This window comes from Pyxicephalus adspersus, chromosome 11, assembly GCF_032062135.1.
Source record: "Pyxicephalus adspersus chromosome 11, UCB_Pads_2.0, whole genome shotgun sequence".
Lineage (NCBI taxonomy): Eukaryota > Metazoa > Chordata > Amphibia > Anura > Pyxicephalidae > Pyxicephalus > Pyxicephalus adspersus.
In genome coordinates, this window is record NC_092868.1 from 12,998,273 (window position 1) to 13,017,563 (window position 19,291).

The 19,291-nt window shown below is 34.9% G+C and overlaps 1 protein-coding gene across 1 annotated transcript in view; it reads left to right on the forward strand.

Annotated features, from left to right (window-relative positions):
- The window catches only part of GRIN2D (glutamate ionotropic receptor NMDA type subunit 2D), a 182,330-nt gene that overhangs the window by 100,604 nt on the left and 62,435 nt on the right, over positions 1 to 19,291 (forward strand). The window contains exon 8 of the mRNA XM_072426809.1: positions 17,103 to 17,228. Coding sequence (XP_072282910.1) covers positions 17,103 to 17,228 — 126 coding nt within the window. The remainder of the gene's footprint in view (positions 1 to 17,102; positions 17,229 to 19,291) is intronic.

The window sequence follows — 19,291 nt, forward strand, 5'->3', positions numbered from 1 at the left end:
GCAAATGTTTTCAATCCTGGACCATATCCATTTCAGGTTTGCTGGATCACCCAGCTTCACTGATAAAAGCGTTTTCTCTCCGGCCTTGGAGAACTTTATTAAATCAGGGCCAGAGACCCAATGGTAACATCATTGTTTCTGAAATAAATTATATAATGAAAATGGAAAGGTTTTGATTAAAAATATAATTAGCATGTTAATGAAGGAGGAAAGACGGAACCAGGGAAGGCAAAATTTAAACAGATTAAACTTCAACTTGATTCAAAATTTTCTGTGTATCAAACTCTTTCATTGGAGATTCAATATTTAAATCACAAAATCATTTTTTTCTATAGTTTAAAAGTTTGTTTGAATAGCTGTCTTTAAATTTAGGACAAGCACCCGCAAATATAATTACAACGGGATTGTTGCTTGATTCTAGAACTTAGTAAATGTGATGTTGCCAGAAAAATTTCTAAACAGAGAAGCAGAAAGCCATTGAAGCTCAAAACTCAATTTATCAGCCTTATCTGCTGAAGGTAGTGACCATACAGGAATTAAAGGAAATCTCACTAACTAATAGGATAGGTTTACGATCCATTTTAATGCTACTAAAAATGTTTTAATGCTGTTTGAGAAAGCAATAAACTCATGAGTGGGGTAGTTGGGAGAGGGACCATATTGCCAATGTAGCCAGGTCAAAACTTCACCATCCCTTTAACAACTTGGTATTAAAAATTACATCAAACACGTGTATAGGATTTATTGGCTTTTTTAAATCCTACACGAGTGTTAGATGTAATTCAGCTCTTTATTACCCAATTAAAACTTCACACCAGAACAACTAAAAGATATTCAATGATCCATAAACCTATAAAGTTTAAAACAAACACCATCTATAGTAACCAACTCTGTATATATTTAAGATAGACAGTGCCTCAAATGCAATTACACAAATCTAACCCCAGGTACATTATCCTTTAAACCACAGTAGGTCATTACCTACTAAATGACAAAAGAGGGATGACAAAAGTAGGTCCCTATTAGTTTCCATGACCAAGATAAAATTCTTTTTCAACCCACACAATGCTTCCATGATTAACACAATTATACAACATAACAGAAAAAAAGGCCGGGTGGAGAAGCTTTACCTGAATGCCTCTCAAAATCCAACTGAAAACGTTCCACTACACCAATTAGATTTAATTTGAAAGACCCAACCTCTGCCAAACTGATCCATTCTACCCTGTAAGCGCTACTTGTAAAATCACACATCTAGATACTTTTTTCCTGTTTGTTATCATGTCACCCATTTTACCTAGGCATGTAGACCCTGCACCTATGTCTTGTGTATTCTTTGCTCTGGGCCTATCTTTACTGAAGTTATACATTAGATAAAATAAATCCAATAATTAGCTCTGTCTGCAGGCAATGTAAAACTAAAAATGATTGGTGCTTTTGGTACTTTTGGCCAATTTATTATTTTTGCATAATTAAAAAAAACTATTCCCTTCATTTGTTATGCTAAATGTAGATAACGAATTGAGTGGAAATATGCATGTGGCTAATTCAAATCAGGATGACTGCCACTGAACTGTCGTTTGATCTTTGGTATATTGCCAGATTTTTGCAGAAGAAAATTTTTGTAAAAACTCTTTCCTTTTTTTTTGATTGTATTGAAAATGTTAAAAAATCAGGTTTCAAAAGAGTAAAAACTGATAATTTTTTTACCCCATTGGACAAGCTCATGGTTGCTTTAAAATTTAAAACTCTCTGCTTCTACATGTGGATTGGTGGAGATGGAGAAAAGACTTTTCTGTAACCTCTGACCGTTGTCAAAAAAATCAAACTTCGCAGGGTAGCTACAATGCTGTTTAGTCTACTTGGCGTGCACATTTTACATAATGGATAGCACATTTGATAAGGCTAAGGAAATGAATTTTAAGGCTTTACTGCGTTAACATGTTTGGGGAACGGAAAGATTCTTGTGAATGATTTATCGGTTACAAGTGTTTTTTTTTGTCTATACAAATGCATTTTACAGGCAGACTGTCTCTCAGAACTAACAACTATTGTATATTCTGTGCTTGATTGGTGACTGTGAAATCCTATTTGCAGGTTCTGTGGAACTGTCAGATAGCACAATGACCAGGTAGCACATTGATTATTATCTGGGAAAGAAATAGGGCTGTGAAAACCAGAATCTTAACTATCGTACCATTGGTGTAAAATTATAAAAAAAAAAAAAACATGTTATAAATGAATATTCTAATGCAACAATAATAGGGATATGATGCATATAGAAAGTGTTTCACATAATGCTCCATGGATCTCCAAGCTGAGTGCAAGGCATGATAATGGAACTCTTTGGACATATTGCATAAGGCAGCACAAAGGTCAAAGATTAAAAACCTTTAGAATGAGATTTTAGTTACTATAGATAGACCAGTGAAAATTAAGCCTAGTTGTTGTTTTGGGTCATTAACAAGACTATGATCATTAACCTTTCATGCTGGTGTCATTTTGCAATGCAAATATTAAATATTTGTCATGAGATTGCTTTTTCAGCACTCATTTCAAAGAATAATCATCAATAGGGCAAATTGTGATTGATTATTTTGCTTTTTTTGTATAGTTTTGGAAAGGCTACAAGCTCTCTCCAGTTTTTACTTTAATCTGTGTGCCTACTGGGGTGATTCATGCTCACTTTCTGCCCCCCAGATAGAAAAGGACATGAGAATAAATCTACTTAGGTGCTTTTACTAATTAAGGACCTGATATATAGGAAACTTGCTATAGATTTATAGCTATAGATCTGCTGCGAGAACCAGTATTCCTACTAAACAAAGCATCCTGCCTTCTAAAATTAGCTTGTCAATATAATAAAATTATTAAACTGAATCCCAAATAATACTATACCTGCCTTAATAAAAAAATTGAATTTGTCAAAATTAATGAGTGACAGAGAACGTCTTGTGCTTTGATGCCATAGGAGCTTGAGTGTATTTTCATGCTGGAGATGTGGTCTTGAACAGACTATGAAGAGTAATTCTCTTCCAAGTGTGCTCTTTTGCAGTACAACTGCAATGATGGTAAAAAATAAAGCAAGATGGCTTGGAAAAAAATAGTTTTTGGAGTGTCAGAGTGCTGAATATGCCTTCTATTATATAATTTCAGGCAGTATATGGAACATTTGAAGCATACTAGATGTTTGAAGTGTCTTCCTGTTTCCTGTTTTTTTTTCTTAGTGGAATAAAAGTTGTATGTCTGTATGCAATCCGTTGTGTAATGGCATAGTATGTGCATCCACAATGTAAGATTGAGTGTGTAATTATAAGATAACTTGTTTCTGTGCTCCTAATACACATATGTTTTAGTACATGACTGTATGGTTTGGTTTGGCTATTTAGATCCTAGGAGTCTTGGTAAGAAAAGGGTAAAGAACAGCGGGGAACATTAGAAGCATTTTCCCCAATGCCAGCTACATAGCAAACTGATATTATGTACCAAAGAGCACAAACTACACTGCAGATTATTGTATTTCCTTGCTTTGTCCTTACATTTACAGTGCAGCTCTCCCTCCAAAGGAGGAAAAGCAACTGCAAGGCTAAAAGTGATATGACACGTCCAGGAACTGTACCACAACCTACTGCAATATAACTGCATGCAAAAAAATATTTCCAATGGCTCTCATTGATTTAAATAGAAGCAACTGGGAGCACGGTTAGGCCTGCTGTACAGTTCTGAGGTCAGCTGCAGGTTTGACATGGGCAAGTTATCAAAACTGGACTCCAATATCCAAAAACTAAGGATTAATGTACTGCAGCAGTATTCTTGAGGATTACTGTGATGGGTAGTTTGTGAGTGCTTGTTTGGAAGAATAACCAAACAGAGGAACCTGTTTGAAGGATTCCTATACACATAAATGACACCAGCATATAGGGGAATATTGTTATGGTGGTTAAGTCATGTCTGTAAAATTGGAATTCTATTAAAAGGAATGCTTAAATATATATATGTTATAAAACAAACTGTATAAAAATCCCAGGGCATTATTTTTATTAATCTGGTTTCAATAATGAAGTTATCCCAAACCCCAAAAATGTTTTGCTGCAGACAAATGGAAAAAGGTTAGAACCTTGCCAACTTTTTTTCTATTGCTGTCTAGGTTGACATTAGGGAGATTTCTTTATAACTGTAACTAACTGAAGTTAACTGAAGTAACTAACAAGTGTTATGCCTTCTTCATTCACATTGTTGTTGAACATATTAGGACTACTTTACACCTTGCAAAATTGTACTAAATTTGTCTGATAATTTGTGAAGTTCTCAGGCACTAAGTGTACATATTACTATTTGTCCCATTACAAGGTCAGTAGGAAAATGTGTTCATTTCTTACATTTAGTAGTTTCATTAGCTCATTCTTTTAAAAACAATGAGTTTTAATTTCAAGGAAAAAAAATATAAGACTAAAGTCTAGTGAGGATTGTGGTCGATTCCTAAAGCCATGGCAAACTTTTTAAGAATGAGTTCTAAAAAGGAGCTTAAAAAGACTTATGGACATGCTCATTCTTACATATTACAAAAAGAATAATAATTACATTTGAAATACAATTAGAATTACCATTAAAATTCTCGGGAAAAGTACTAAAGGTGATTTGATGAATAAACAGAACCAGTAGACAGTCTGTACTTACCATGAATATTCAGACCAGTGGCGGTAAAACATGTTCTAATATGGGAATGCTTATCTTCCAAATTTTCCAAATTCCTAATCAATCAGTCAATGCACAAATTGCACTCACTCGCAATTAATGTGAGTCATTCTTCTTAATTATAATACCAATTGGAGATGTGTTAGTAATCAAAAGAAAGTGGATCCAATAAAACAACTGACCTCTTCAATAGAAAAAAACAAACCGTTTCATGGGGGTCAATATCATTCTGTGGTCTCCATCTGACTTGTCGGTTCCCATTTAAAAAACACAACTCTGGCATCTATATAAAATCTTTAATGGTCATCCAAAACTTTCACAAACCTTGAGTTTAAAACTATTCCAAAATGTATAAAACTTTAAAACAGATCATCCATGGATGTGCATACAGATCCTCACTCTAATGGTGACTAATAACATGTGTGACGTAAGTACGTAGTCCTGCCCATGTGAGATGCAATTTGTGATAATGTAAAAAAGAAGTATCAGTTGCTGTTTAGAAGTGTTGCCAAGCCTAATATGTAAACAACATAGAGAAGCGAGGACTTGAAAGAATGGCTCTTTGGGGCAACTAAATTAGAACCAAAATCACATTGTATTGGCAAAAATCACATTGTGTTAAAGACCTCACGTCTGCGCACTTAGGCAGCCAGCACACCATTTAAGGTGTGCTTTCTAGCGGCTCCCTTCTTTCAACTAGCTACAGACAGCACCATTTGAATTCCTCATAATTCATTCCTCTTGACATCCATCTCAAGAATCAGTACCTCCTGAACCCCACCTCTTGTATCAAAAACTTCTGTTGGAATCTACCAGCATGGATTTCCCCTAAATAATTCCATCATATTATATTATTTAAAAAGTTCCTTTTTAGTTTTAGATTACCTCCAGATAAGAGCTTAGTTATCAACCTCAATTGCCTAATATATCCTCAACTGAATTACCCAGCTGAATCTGTCAGTACCCTTGATTATACTGAACTACCTGATACTCTCAACCATCTAATTTTCATATCTCAATTTACCAATACATTCTCTACTCTTCCCCTAAAGAATCCATATGGCGAAATGCGTCGGGCAACATAGACCACTTACTATTTTACGCTCAATTTGAGAAAAGATTGTATACCTTTGCCAGTGTATGATGTTTTCATTGCTTAGTTGAGCTTTGTATAGTATAGAATATTTAACACTTTTTGCTAATACAGTAATTGCTAATAAAATACAATAGTTGCTAATACTAATTTATTTGCCCTAAAGAGCCATTCTGTAAAGTTCTCTCTTCTCTATTTAGAGTGCAGTTTGTGCATTGACTGATTATTTAGTGTTGTTAAAATAAAAATATAATGAAACCACAAATTGTTTTATTTGGTTATTTGATTAATTTTGTTATTATTATGTTTTTATTATGTGTTTTGTATCTGTTATTATAATATACATTATTATAATTTAAACAAAAGAAAATGATAATTGATTCACAGAACAGTACGAGTTAAGGCATGTTCATAACTTTTTTGAAATCTAAAGGCAATTTACCAGTCGTTTGAATAGCCGCACTGCAGTGATGGTTTTAAAGGAAAGCAGCGGGTAGCAGTGACCAGTACTAGTACTGCTCACCACCGCCCCTATTTATTCCCTAGGGAGCTATATATATATATTTAAGTCTGTGTTTGCATGTATTTATTTATTTATTAAGGGTGATGTTTTGACAGAATAATAGCTACAAAGAGTTGAATATGCCATTATTTTATTATATGCATCATTTGCTCTGTTGTATCCACTTATTTTATCAGATTAATAAATACTGTATATGGCTTAGAAGTACTGTTTGAATAGTTTACCCCAAACTAAATAGATATAGGAAAATCTGCCTGCGTTTGAAGTAATACTTCCTTACCAAAATGGATGAATGGGTACTTCACATGCTTCCTTACCCTACTGCTTATTACAGGCAGCAATAACATCATCACATCAGTACTGCCTGTAGGAGGCAGAAGCCAGGGGTGGGTGGTTGCTGGTTCTGTTTTGTATCTTCAAACCCAGCACTAGTCCCCAGCTAGACTGTTTTGAGCTTTATTTTGCTGCAGGGCTTGCTTTGAACTTCTAAACTGCCCAGTAATGCACAGATTTTGAACAGGTTGCTGACATGATGACAAGGAAGTTTTATTCTCCCTTGTCACCACTCCATGCATCTGCAGAAAGCACAACTCAATAACCCAGCAATCACTCACATATCTGATCCCATCTGCCATCCATGCATTACAAGCAGCTAAAAGGAACATGGAAGTTGTAGTCTGTCCATCCATTTACATGTGCCTTGGATAACATAAACGTGTAGATTACTGTACTGTATATATTATATTGTTTCCTTTAGGCAACCCATGATCTGATTTCCTTAAATTTGACACTTTTCAAGGAATTTGCAATATTTAGGAAAACATAACAACTACCAAAACCAAATGTTACAAATCTTAATTTAGTAAACTATATCCTTATACACATTTGTGATTTAAATCAGTAGTGCCCTATTAAATAAGTAGTTTGATGTTAAAAAACAAACAGACTCCTAACCACAGCCTGCAAATCATATATATGTGGCTTGAATCAGAAAGCATTAAATGGAATTTGATCACTGTTACTCATCAGGAGCTATTAAATCAGTATTCTGAACACGTATAGCATTCTTTGTTAATATTTTTATTTAAACTAAGGAAGGTGACAGGCCCCAGAAATAGCAAATCTGTACCATTTATTAAGTGTTAGCAAAACTATTACAAATTAGTATATTACAATTTTAGTATTACAAATGTATATACTTGAAAAACTCTATAAGAGAAGGTATAGGTAATTATAGAAACATATTGGTTAGGAACTTGAACTTGATCTGTTATGAACTGAACATATAAAAGACTTTATACCTTTCATGAGCATCCATAATGTATTGTTTTAAAAACTACACCAACAGGTAATGTATAAGTGAAATTTTGATGCCTGAGCTTGATCTGTTTAAGCCAACACGGATATCACCCCAAGGTGGTTTTGATGGATTATAGTTGGGTATAAGTAAAGGCAATACCCAACTTAAATACATTTCTAAGTTGCCAATTCTGACCCATCTCTAAAAATGCTAGCTTCTTGGCTGTCATGGTTATCCAAAAGATTCTGTACTATTCCACTCACTAACCTAGAACAACTACAAGAATCTGGAGTTCTGACTTAATTCTGTTTTTCCTTATCTGCGTTTTTGTTCCAAGTCAGTGACTAAGATTGCATTAAAACCATGTATCAATTATCATTGCATTAAAGCCATTATCATATTACAGGCAGCATGGTGGGTCAGAGGTTAGTGCTCCGGCCTTAGCAGTGCTAGGTTCGAATCTCGGCCAGGACACTATCTGCATGGAGTTTGCAGGTTCTCCCTGCTTGTTTGGGAGGTTTTCCTCCGGGTTTTCTGGTTTCCTACCACTTCAAAAAACATGCAGTTAGGATAATTGGCTTCCCCCCAAAACTGACCTTAGACTGTATTAAAGACATATGAGTATGCAGGGACATTAGATTGTGAGCTCCTGTGTAATAATATTCATTTTTAGAAGTTCATCAGCTATGGCTGCCCTCACATTGTTTTGTATTACAGAATTTCTTTAGTGATGCACTGGGCCAGGTAGGGAGTAAAGCCTTTGACTGAGATTTGTTTTTGCAGGTACCCTACCCAGCATGATTATCTTCTTGAAAGGGGGGGATATTAATACTTAAGGGGTATTAATCAGTTTTGTCACAGAGCAAGGAATGCAGTAATATAATTAATAATTCAGATTGATACATAAAATCCTTTATGAGCTTATCTAGACCATCAACACAATCAACACCTGCCCCAACCACTTCTTCATTGGGCATTTGTATTTGTATAACCTTGGTCTAAGTATATGATGGTGTATTTCTGAGTTAAGTAAATTGAACAGATTGTAATGATGACTTCAGTACTAAAAGAGTGAAACATATCGCTTTGCAAAGTAAATTTTTACCTATCTTAGTAAACAATGTGAAGCTTTGTTTACTTCAGTAATCCAACCATGTGCAAGAAAAATCTGTCCCTTATAATTGTCCTTGTACGTAATTAGTTTTTCTTTGCAAAGTGAATTTTCATGCTATTTAACCTCATCCACCAATATTTGAAATGTAAACATGTTCTACTCCTTTAGTAAATCAACCCTACTGCACAGACTTTTTGATTTCGTGGAAAGGACAGAATCACAATTTGGCAGGTAATTTTATTAGTTGCCCACAGTTGTGCTTTAATTGGTCACAGAAATAATCAAGCATGCTTTAAAACCTCTGCGAGCAGTAATGCACGCTTTTGCAATTACTTATTATCTATATATGCTAATTAGCATTGTGTCCAGCGATCCCTAGATCAGTCACATCGTTAGGAACATTTCTTTTGGAAAATAAATGAAACATAACACAACAGATGCCAGAAATAATGATTCTACACCTTGGAATGTTTACACAGGCCATGATTAGCAAGGAAACTGTTCTTGGCATCTCAGACGTAGAATGCAGTGGTGTTCCCTAGGTCATTCATTAATTACTATTTGCAGAAACACGCTGTGCCCTGACAAGGGTGAGTGACATTAGATGGCTGTGTAATGGGGCAGCAGAGGCAGCCTAATTCACATACTGACTTATGAGCACCTAGTGGGATGACACATTCGGGCATAAGAGACCATCGCTATTTCTATTTTATCAGAACAGAGTGTAATTTTCCACTGCAGCGCGCTGCACAGACAATGCCTGTTTCTGTTAAATACCGCGTGTGTATTGTTGTCCAGGATAACATACTAATTATACTGTGCCCAGCTAAGAGAGATGTATATAAAGAATAACTACGTCTGAAACCATATCTCTCAACAGACAGAGACCTCACACCAAACATAAAAACTTAGCGGGCATTACTCATTTTAGATTTTCTACTAGTGCACAACATATACAATAAGATGTAACCTATAGGTAAGCAACATTTGTATTCAAGATAGGTATAGAGAATAACCCTGATGAATTTTAGAAAACAAAAAAAATAATTTGAATAGGGCTGTTTATAGCGATGACATGCTCATAGGAGTCAGGCATCTGTGGATAAATTGTTAGCGAATCTTCCTGGGGCTGATTCAGAACTATAGTAAAGGCAGAGTGAGGGAATGAGCAGGCTTTTACTTGCAATGCTAATTTATAACAAGGTATTATTTATTCATACAGAGATTGAATCCTATTTCCAACATAGGTCAACTGTACTACTGTATAGTTCAAAGTTTTGTAAGTTATACAAATAAAGCGCTTAAAACAATGAATCAGGATGTCATAGGGTGTTTAACAAATAGAATCTCAAGACCCAACGCGTTTCACCCATTGGCTTCCTCAGGGGACATTGAGATTAAAGGCATATCTAAGCAAAAGGGTAACTTATTATACACATACTCACATATGTACAAATAACTTAGGAAAAAACAGTTCATATGTTAATATGTACATATGTGATAATGACTTACCCTTTTGTTATACCCTTGATCTCATTGTCCCCTGAGGAAGCCAAGGGAGGAAATGTGTCAGGTCTTGAGATTTTATTTGTTAAACACCTTATGACATCCCGATTCATTGTTTTAGGTACTTTATTTGTATAACTTGCACAACTTTGAACCATACAGTAGTACAGTTGATCTATGTTGGAAATAGGATTCAATCTCTGTATTGCAGAGTAAAAGCTTGCTTATTCCCTCACTCTGCCTTTACTATAGACTCATTCAGGCTTGGGAGTTACAAACAGTAGTTAATCCATGAACCCTTATTGGTAGACCTCCCTCTTCCCAACAGATTCAGTTGGAAAACTAGTTCAGAAAATCCTGTTTGAAATTTGGTGATCCTTTATGTGAATCTCAGTGAACTCTGTAGGAGTGAAATCTTGTTCTGTAAATTATTTGGTATAAAAGGCAAAATACTGTAAAAAAAAAAAAAATCCTCTATAGAAATGCTTAAAGTCCAATGTTTATTTTTTGTACAGTAGGGAGAAGGTCTTTTCGTGTGGCTTCTAAGGCACAAATCTTTAAATAACATGCTGGGGATTTTTATTTAAAAAATGGTATGTGGTTCTGGCTGAAATGAAAAACCAGGCTCTTATCCAGGAATACAGCATGGGTGGCCAGGAAAGTAGGAGTAACCAGTGTGTGCCCTCCTTTCCTCTATCATACAGGGCCACATGTCTTTTCATAATAAAGGGATACCATGCAAGGTGGGTCAGCAAGACCCTCTCAAATATACAGTGTTTGATGTACAAGGGCTTCTTTTCCAACTCTTTTGCCCCAAGAAGAAGATGAGGATATGAGGAGAGGCTTAATTTGGAAGTTTGGAAGCCTTTTATGAGCTATTCACCCTCTTTTGGGGAAAAGTGCATTTATTCCAATTAACCATCCTTGCAGTAAAAATAAAACAAACTTATAACTAAATTAAAATAAAACACATACTTACCTGCCATGGAAATACATTTTAATTAATACCTCCAAAAGTTAATCAGTATCAATGACATTGTACAGAGATGCAAATCTTCATTAACCATCATATCCAACAATATAATCTAAAATGGTGCTTTGCTTAGTAAACAGCTGACATTGCTTTAATAAATAAAACCCATTGTTTCTTTTACTTCACCATCTTAGTTGTGGTCTTTTATGACACCTTTCATCTTCATTTATATTTTTGTTATCCAGATGGTACTGACCTTATGCTAACATTTGCTTTCTGTTCCTTTTTGTCAGTTCCTAATGAAGATAAGTCATTGTCATCCCTTTGTGTTGTTTCTAGAATTTTTGTTAACTGTATGTAATATTGGAGGAAATTTTCACTCACTCTTTGCAGTTCACACTGTGTCACTGTTTTAACGTATTTGCACCGATAAAAACTCTTGGTGGTTACACAGACAGAATAAAAGTAGCTCAAAGTCACTGGAGAACCACTTATAGTGGTGGACAGGAGGAAAAGAACCCCACACAAAGTATTAAGTGGCAGGAAAAAATATCCTTAACATTTATTGGAGGTAATTGTTTTTCTGTGGAAGGCAAAATGCTCTTTACATTGTTCTTCCTTGGAAAGCAGAACAAAATTTCTCTGGTGTAGGAAGAATGGCCCTTACATTTATGGTCTGTGGGTGGAAAAATGACCTCAATAATAATAATAATAATGATCTACGAAGCAAAAGAAGAGTGTCCAATTGGTCTTTACAAGTTAGAATGCCACTTCTACATTGGTGTTGGTAAAAAGAAGAATGGACCTTACATTAGTGATCTGTGGGAGGCCAAATATCACTTACATCGGTCTGTTAGTGGGAAATTGCCCATGTCAGTAAAAGGAAGAATGAGCTTTACATTGGTAGTGTGTGGGAGGCATAATGCCCAATAGTCTGTGCCACTTGACTTTTACAGCACTGGTCTTTGTGTGGCAGAATACCCCTTACATTAGTGATCTTTGAGAGAAATACTGTCAATAATAATTATGTTATTAGTATGTGGGATGAGTAATGAGGCCTCTACATTAATGGCGTGAGGGAGGAAGATCTGCACTTATATTAGCGGCCTGTGATAGAAAGAATGCTCTTCACATTGATGAATAGCGGCACTGCACTTGGCATTGAACCCAAATACTGCTCAAAATATCCATTGATTACTATTTTTCCTGAAATTGTGTGAAATTGTAAATTGTATTAATGTAGTTATACTGTCAGTTTTGTTGTTATCTTTTTGGCTGCACACTGTAGGTATTATAGATTTGGGAAAGCAAATAGATATACCAAGAAAGATCATTTGCTAACTGCTTTAAAGAATGAATTTAGAAAATGGGGCACTGTATTATAGTAAAAACGGATTAGGGTTATGCATTTATTTATTGGCTAGGGAAAAATATAATGCAAAGTTAAGTAGTGCTTAAACAGCTGACAAGAAGAAAGAAGATAAGCTTTGTATTGCTCATTGAAAAAAGTCATTTATTTCAGTGTACAGTAAACGCCCAGTGATTCTGGATTAACAAAAAGAACGTAGAGCTGTAATCTTAAGAGCTTTGACATACAGATATAGAGGACTGATTTATTAAAGGAAATAAACAACAGCAGAGTTAAGTTGTTAGCTTCCATGTAGCTGTACAAGTTTGGTGTTTATTTTGACACACACATTGAACATTCACATAATGCTACCTTTGCCATCTGTTTATACAAAAAATATGGCCAACTCATATTATATGAGGCTCTGGCCCAATGCCATTGCATAACCAATCCCCCAATAAAGTGCATTTATAGGCAAACCTCTGTTTAGAAGGTTTCCCGAACCCTCAATCATCCCTAGGACTTAGGATGCAAAGGATGATGCCTGGGGAAACAAAGATTGATGGATGCCTAGGGGCCCACTGGTAGGGCAAAACCAAGGGGTAGCTGGAAAGACAAGCCAGAATGCACATGCCTGAACATGATGGGGATCTCACTGGGAGATCAGATAGTGGGCAGTCACATGACGGCCATCTGGCCTCAACTGCAGGTGGTGTAGGGGTATCTGGAACCAAGTAAGTTTATTCTAACATAAAATATGCATGACAAATGGCTTGTCAGAGCTACACTATCCACATGCAATTCATTATGTCTGAGCTTATATGCCAGTTGGAGACAACTTGAAATACAATGGGCCGTATTTATTAAAGCTCTTCAAGGCCGGAGTAGATACACTTTCATCAGTGAAAGGTGATCCACCAAACCTGTACTAGATCTGGTCCAGAAATGAAATCATTTTCCAAAAAAAAGCAAATAACTTTTAGGAGATCCATTCCAAGTTTTCTGGCTCACCCAGGCTCATTGATAAAAGTATATCCTTTCCAGCCTTGGAGAGCTTTAATAAATCAGGCCCAATGCTTCAGTGATGTAGGAGTGGGGTAGCATCAAATAGTAAGAGTAAAGGTCTTCAGTTCAGCTGTGAGCATGCTTTAGTATTTTAAGGCAAGTAAATATCACTAACTGCATGTATGGACTCGTCCAAGGAGAAGTTTAACATACCTGTCATTCTTAGTTGCAGAAGAAAGATAGAGATCTTCCTGCAAAATCTTTCTACGTTGTAGCCGCTAGGATAATCAAGCTAGTAATAAAATAAAGCCCAGGCCACACCTAATAACTGGAAGACACATATACACATCTTCGTGTGTGGTTAGATGATATATCCCATATCTCTTTACTTTTTTAACAATAAAACACTCATTGAGGACTCTTCCCAAGGATTTACATTCCACTCTTCCTACTACAAATATACAATGTTAATGCTTGGACCGGAGGCTTTTAACCTTCTGCTACGTTCACCAGTGTTTTTTGGAGTGCCCAAAAAGATACAGAGAAAACCGAGGACCCCAGCTACCCATACATGTTGCTGATTGACTTTAATGAACTATCTTTTAAAAATAATCGAGCAGAGAAGAAAGGAAAACACAGTGATTGTGTATTATCAATGTTATCAACTTACTGTTTTCCTGTGGTATGTCAAGTTTTGCAAAATGCCCCTTTCACTTGCTTTCTATACTGGGAATTAGGGATGCTGGAGAAGAGGCACATTAATGGAAAATGATGTCTTGTATCGCAGCCAAGCAAAATCTACGGTCTCTGGTGTTTTCATCAAAAACTAACAGGAAACATTTCCTCCAGTGGACTGAAGATTACTTGTAGAGGAAATTAAAAAGAGGCCTTTGACCCAAGACAAGAGTTTGTAACAACTGTAATGTAAAATGTGCTTAATTCTTTGTTTTGGAAAAGACATAACCAAAGCAGTGCAGGTCCCAAAAAGCTAAAACCAAAATATTAATCTCTAAACCATTGAGTTAATAGTGAATCAGCCTGATACCGAACTATTTTTATTCTGCACTTATTATTGTTGGGTAGGGTTTTATTGTTTACTACAGGTTACTAATAAAGGCAACAAAAGGGATATATAGTTTTTCAGCTTCTGTTTCTCAACACAGCAATGCTTTAAATCTGTGCCAATGGTTGATATAAAGAAAGCTCATTATTATGACATCTACATGGCTAAGAATTATGGAGCAACATGTGTGTCCTTGATATGATTCTCTAGACCTTATCCATAAAACAATTCCTGTGTAAGAGCCTTAAACCCTATGATCATGTTTTAAAGAGGCCTCTCCCATCATATCTAGGGTCATTTAACAATTCTTCATTACTTTAGATCCTCCAACATTATTTAAAAGCACTTTTTAGTTTCAGTTACCCTCCTCTGTGGTTAATATATTGGACTTTATGAAATTTCTCCAAGACTGGAGTAGATTGACTATCATGGGTGATCCAGCAAACCTAATATGGATCTGGTTCAAGATTGAAAACACTTGCCATCTAATAGCAAATGATTTTTTAAAAATACATTGGCAAACTTTAATAAATCAGACCCATTGCCTCTGTCCAAGGCATTAGTGCACCCTTCTGAGTCCATACTCATTCAGCAATCCCTTTAGCAGTGGGAACTCACTCCTTAGCATTTACAGCAGAGGTTTAAACCTGGCAATCATAGGAAGATGGTGATTAGCCACATCCATAGCCGCAGGAAATCCAGCCCCATCCCATTAGAAAAGACAGTAGGAGATCATGGTGGAAGCCAGTCCAAGAAAGAAAAAGTCATCTTCTGACATCTTCTGTCAATATTCTGTTATGTAATTTAACTCTTCAGTATAAATATAACTTGAACTGTCCTACCTCCAAGGCATCAGTAAAATACCTTATTTATGACACTGTTTATAGGAGGAATACCATTCATCTCAACACCTCTAGTAAACTAATCAGATTCAATCCTGCAATGCAAAATGACAACAGAATAAAATTTAGAATCCAGTTGGTTTTTATAGGATGTCTGGGTTTTATTCTGTGTCAGTCCCATAAATACTGCAAGACCTACAAAAACATACATACCAGAATATATATTCTTTCATCTGCACTGATCAGTCCATAAATCTAATTCTGTTGCAGTATAAAATATAATAAATTATCATGAATGTCAGTAGATATTTTAGGGGGATTCAGATGTGTAGCAACTTTTAGATATTGCCCAAAAAATTGTTTCACATTCAAGGTGGTAGTGCTCTGCATTGATTGAACCTTCAATTAGAGACGATCATATATTATTCGTTCACACTTTGAGCATGTTTTATTAAAGCTCTGCAAGACTGGAGAGGATACACTTTCAGCAGTGAAGCTGGGTGATCGAGCAAACCTGGAATGGATTCAAAACATTTGCTAGCAAATAGCAATTTACTTTGAAGAAATCCATTCCAGGTTTTCTGGATCAACCCACTTCCCTGATGAAAGTGTATCCTCTCCAGCCTTGGAGAGCTTTACTAAAAAGGGCCCAATGATTTTAATACACATTTTATATTTGGTGTGGTGGTCCAATATTACACTGGAAATGTATGGTGTCAGGTATGCATAAGTACAAAATTCCTTCCTGTTGAGGTGGGGGTGAAAAATATTCTGCACATGGTGGGGAAAATTTGGGGTGAAAAGGGGAGAATGACGAGGAAGCCCGAATAAGGGTATAAAGGAACATCAGGTCTTCCTCAAGCGGAGCAGCCTTCTCCGTCTGTTGTTTTTGCGCCCCCTATTTTATGGATTGATTTTTGAAAAAAGGCTACATACAAAGTAATGGGTTTTCTGCTTCTTGTCCTTACTTAGTATATGTTGTTTAAGATTTTTGGTTATGTAAAAATATATATTTTTCTTTGCTTGGTTTATTTTTTGGCATGTGGCCTATGATGATGGCATAAAAAGCCTGATATTGTTTTTGTCCATTATGTAAATATACAAATATTGTAAATTTGTTTTTATGTATATCTATATATTTTATGTCTTTGTAAGATTTCAATAATATCAACATTTACAATCTAGTGCCCTTTGTGATGTACAGTAGGTCCTGTTTGATTAGAGGTCAGTTAGCCTACAAGGTAAAATTTGAGTTGTTGGGGGTAACTTGAATAGCACTAGGACTTGTGGGAAACCTACATAAACCTGCCAAGTGCAATCTGAAAACATGCCTGGGTAAAATCATCTCTGGAGCTGATTTATCATGTATATTATAGTTACTCTTTTAGTTTTTTGTAACAATATCAACTGTTGTTTCCACTGTTATCTAAAAACATAATTACATATTTCCTAATACAAAAGAACAACATTGGGAATAAAGCATGCCTATTTAGAAAAAAAATGATCTAGGACTACATTTACCTATAGCATGCAAAGGTGATTATGTATATTATAAAGGTGAAAATACTTTTTTTGAGAATTTGATTTTTTCCTATATATTTTGTTTTGCAAGCACTCAGGAGTCTCATCTTCTATTTCAGAGCCATATAGCCCTGCTGTCTGGGTCATGATGTTTGTCATGTGTCTTACCGTGGTTGCTGTGACTGTTTTCATCTTCGAGTATTTCAGCCCAGTTGGATATAACCGAAGCCTCTCCACAGGCAAGCGTAAGTACTTGAGCTGTGCCATGTGCCATACTTCTTCTCTCTTTAACACTTCTATAATTTCCTGCACTGCATACTGTTGGTCTCAATACCAATTTTAATAAAAAATATATATTGTTAAAAAAGATTGATATTATTCCTAATTAATTACATCTTAAATTTAGCCTGTTAACAAATATGGTAATTATTCCGTGCAAGTGAACAGCCCAAACTCTTTCAGTAAATTACCCCAATTCCACTGCTCAGAGTCATATTCCACAATAAAATAACCACAGAGTGGTGTTAAATTGCTTTCTTAGCAGTCTGATCGACATAAATTATTAAGTGTTTTCCAAATGCTGTTGTTAAATAAAGGATTTTACATCCAGATAGTACTGGGTCCTATTAACTCCAGATATATTGAATGCTTTATATTTAGAAATGCCATTAAACTGCTTAAATCATCAATGCAACTAATTATCTATTTATGTACTTTCTCTAAAAAGTATATGTTGGCCGATATTGTTTTTTGTTTGATTTGTTTTAAAATTTATAAACAGATTTTGTTTCTAATAATTTTAAATAAAATAATTTTTAAATGCACCCCATTGCTCCCTAGACTATCCTACCTATCTATCCCCATCCTCCTTTTGGTAAATTCCAATGTATGGTGAATGATATGATTTTAATACAGCTGGTCTCCGTTACTTCCATACATTCTAAAATGTAAAATGTCTTGTCTTGCTTGTCCATACCTTGGTTAATAATAAAAATAATTAAAAAAATATTATTTATAAAATAAATTATTTAAATAAATATAAATCACAGGGTACTTGCCCTGCATGTTCGGTTTTCTGATAAGAAAGGCTTTACTATAGCACGCAAATTGTAGCCTCTGCAGATCAACTGCACCTTCAATCCATAGAGAAAAAAGTATGTATGCCCCCTAGTCTATGTCATTCAGGTGTAATTTGTTCAATACAAAATGTTGAGATCTCTTTCTAATCATTGCCCATCATTCATTCTATTCATTGCTAGCTACAATAAGTAAAATAGGAATATTTTGCAATATTTTAGGTTTTCACTATGTATATATATATATATATATATATATATATATATATATATATATAAAATGCAAATAAATATGATGTGATCAAGTATCCATCCAATATATCAAACGTGCCACATCCCAGCTAACTTTGTAGCTATATTAACAGAGGACAAAACTGACCAACTGCTGTTAAAGTCCCATTTTTTGTTTCTCTCTCTCTCTCTCTCTCTCTCTCTTATATATATATATATATATATATATATATATATATATATATATATATAATACTAAAAATAAAAAAATCGTATATAAAAAAAAATTATACATTTCTTTGAAATAATGGGGTGGAAGAGCACTAAGCAAATTAAAAAACCTTCAATACATAGCTGGTAAATTTTGGATTTTGGATTGTCTCAATCCAAAGAAAAAACTTTTGCAACATCATGGTGTAAAACCAATTTAATTTATAAATATTTGGATAATATTGTTTTTTTTATCTCTATTTTATTTGGTTTCTATTTTTGTGTATCTTTTTCTTTCTATATTTTTTTCATAATGTCCTATATTTAGGATGCTTTTTTTTTTATCTTCAGTGTTCCTTGTCCGGGGCTATTTTCTGAAGGCGTATACCATTTGAGACACAGAGCTGGAAATTTTATGTCAGTTCTAGTGTCATCTCACAGTATGCTATGTCACATAACTATCTTTATAGTTCGAAAATGCCTTCTGCTTCCAAAGCATTTAGCAAATACGGCTTCCCACAGTAGTCATCTTTTAATGTTCACAGAATTTACTCTTCTACAAAGATCCTAGAAGAAGTCGTTTAGAATTTTGTCTTCTTGAGAATGGCAATTTAGTGGTTCTCTGTGCTGCTTTCCATTAAGAAAATGTGAAACCTAGAATTATTACATAAAACACATGTAAGCTGTGTTTTTTTAACATTCTATCCCACTTAAAGTCCCATTTTATTTGTATAATTTTTAAATATTCAGTGTTGATTTTAAAGCATCTGTTAATATTTTATAATATGTAT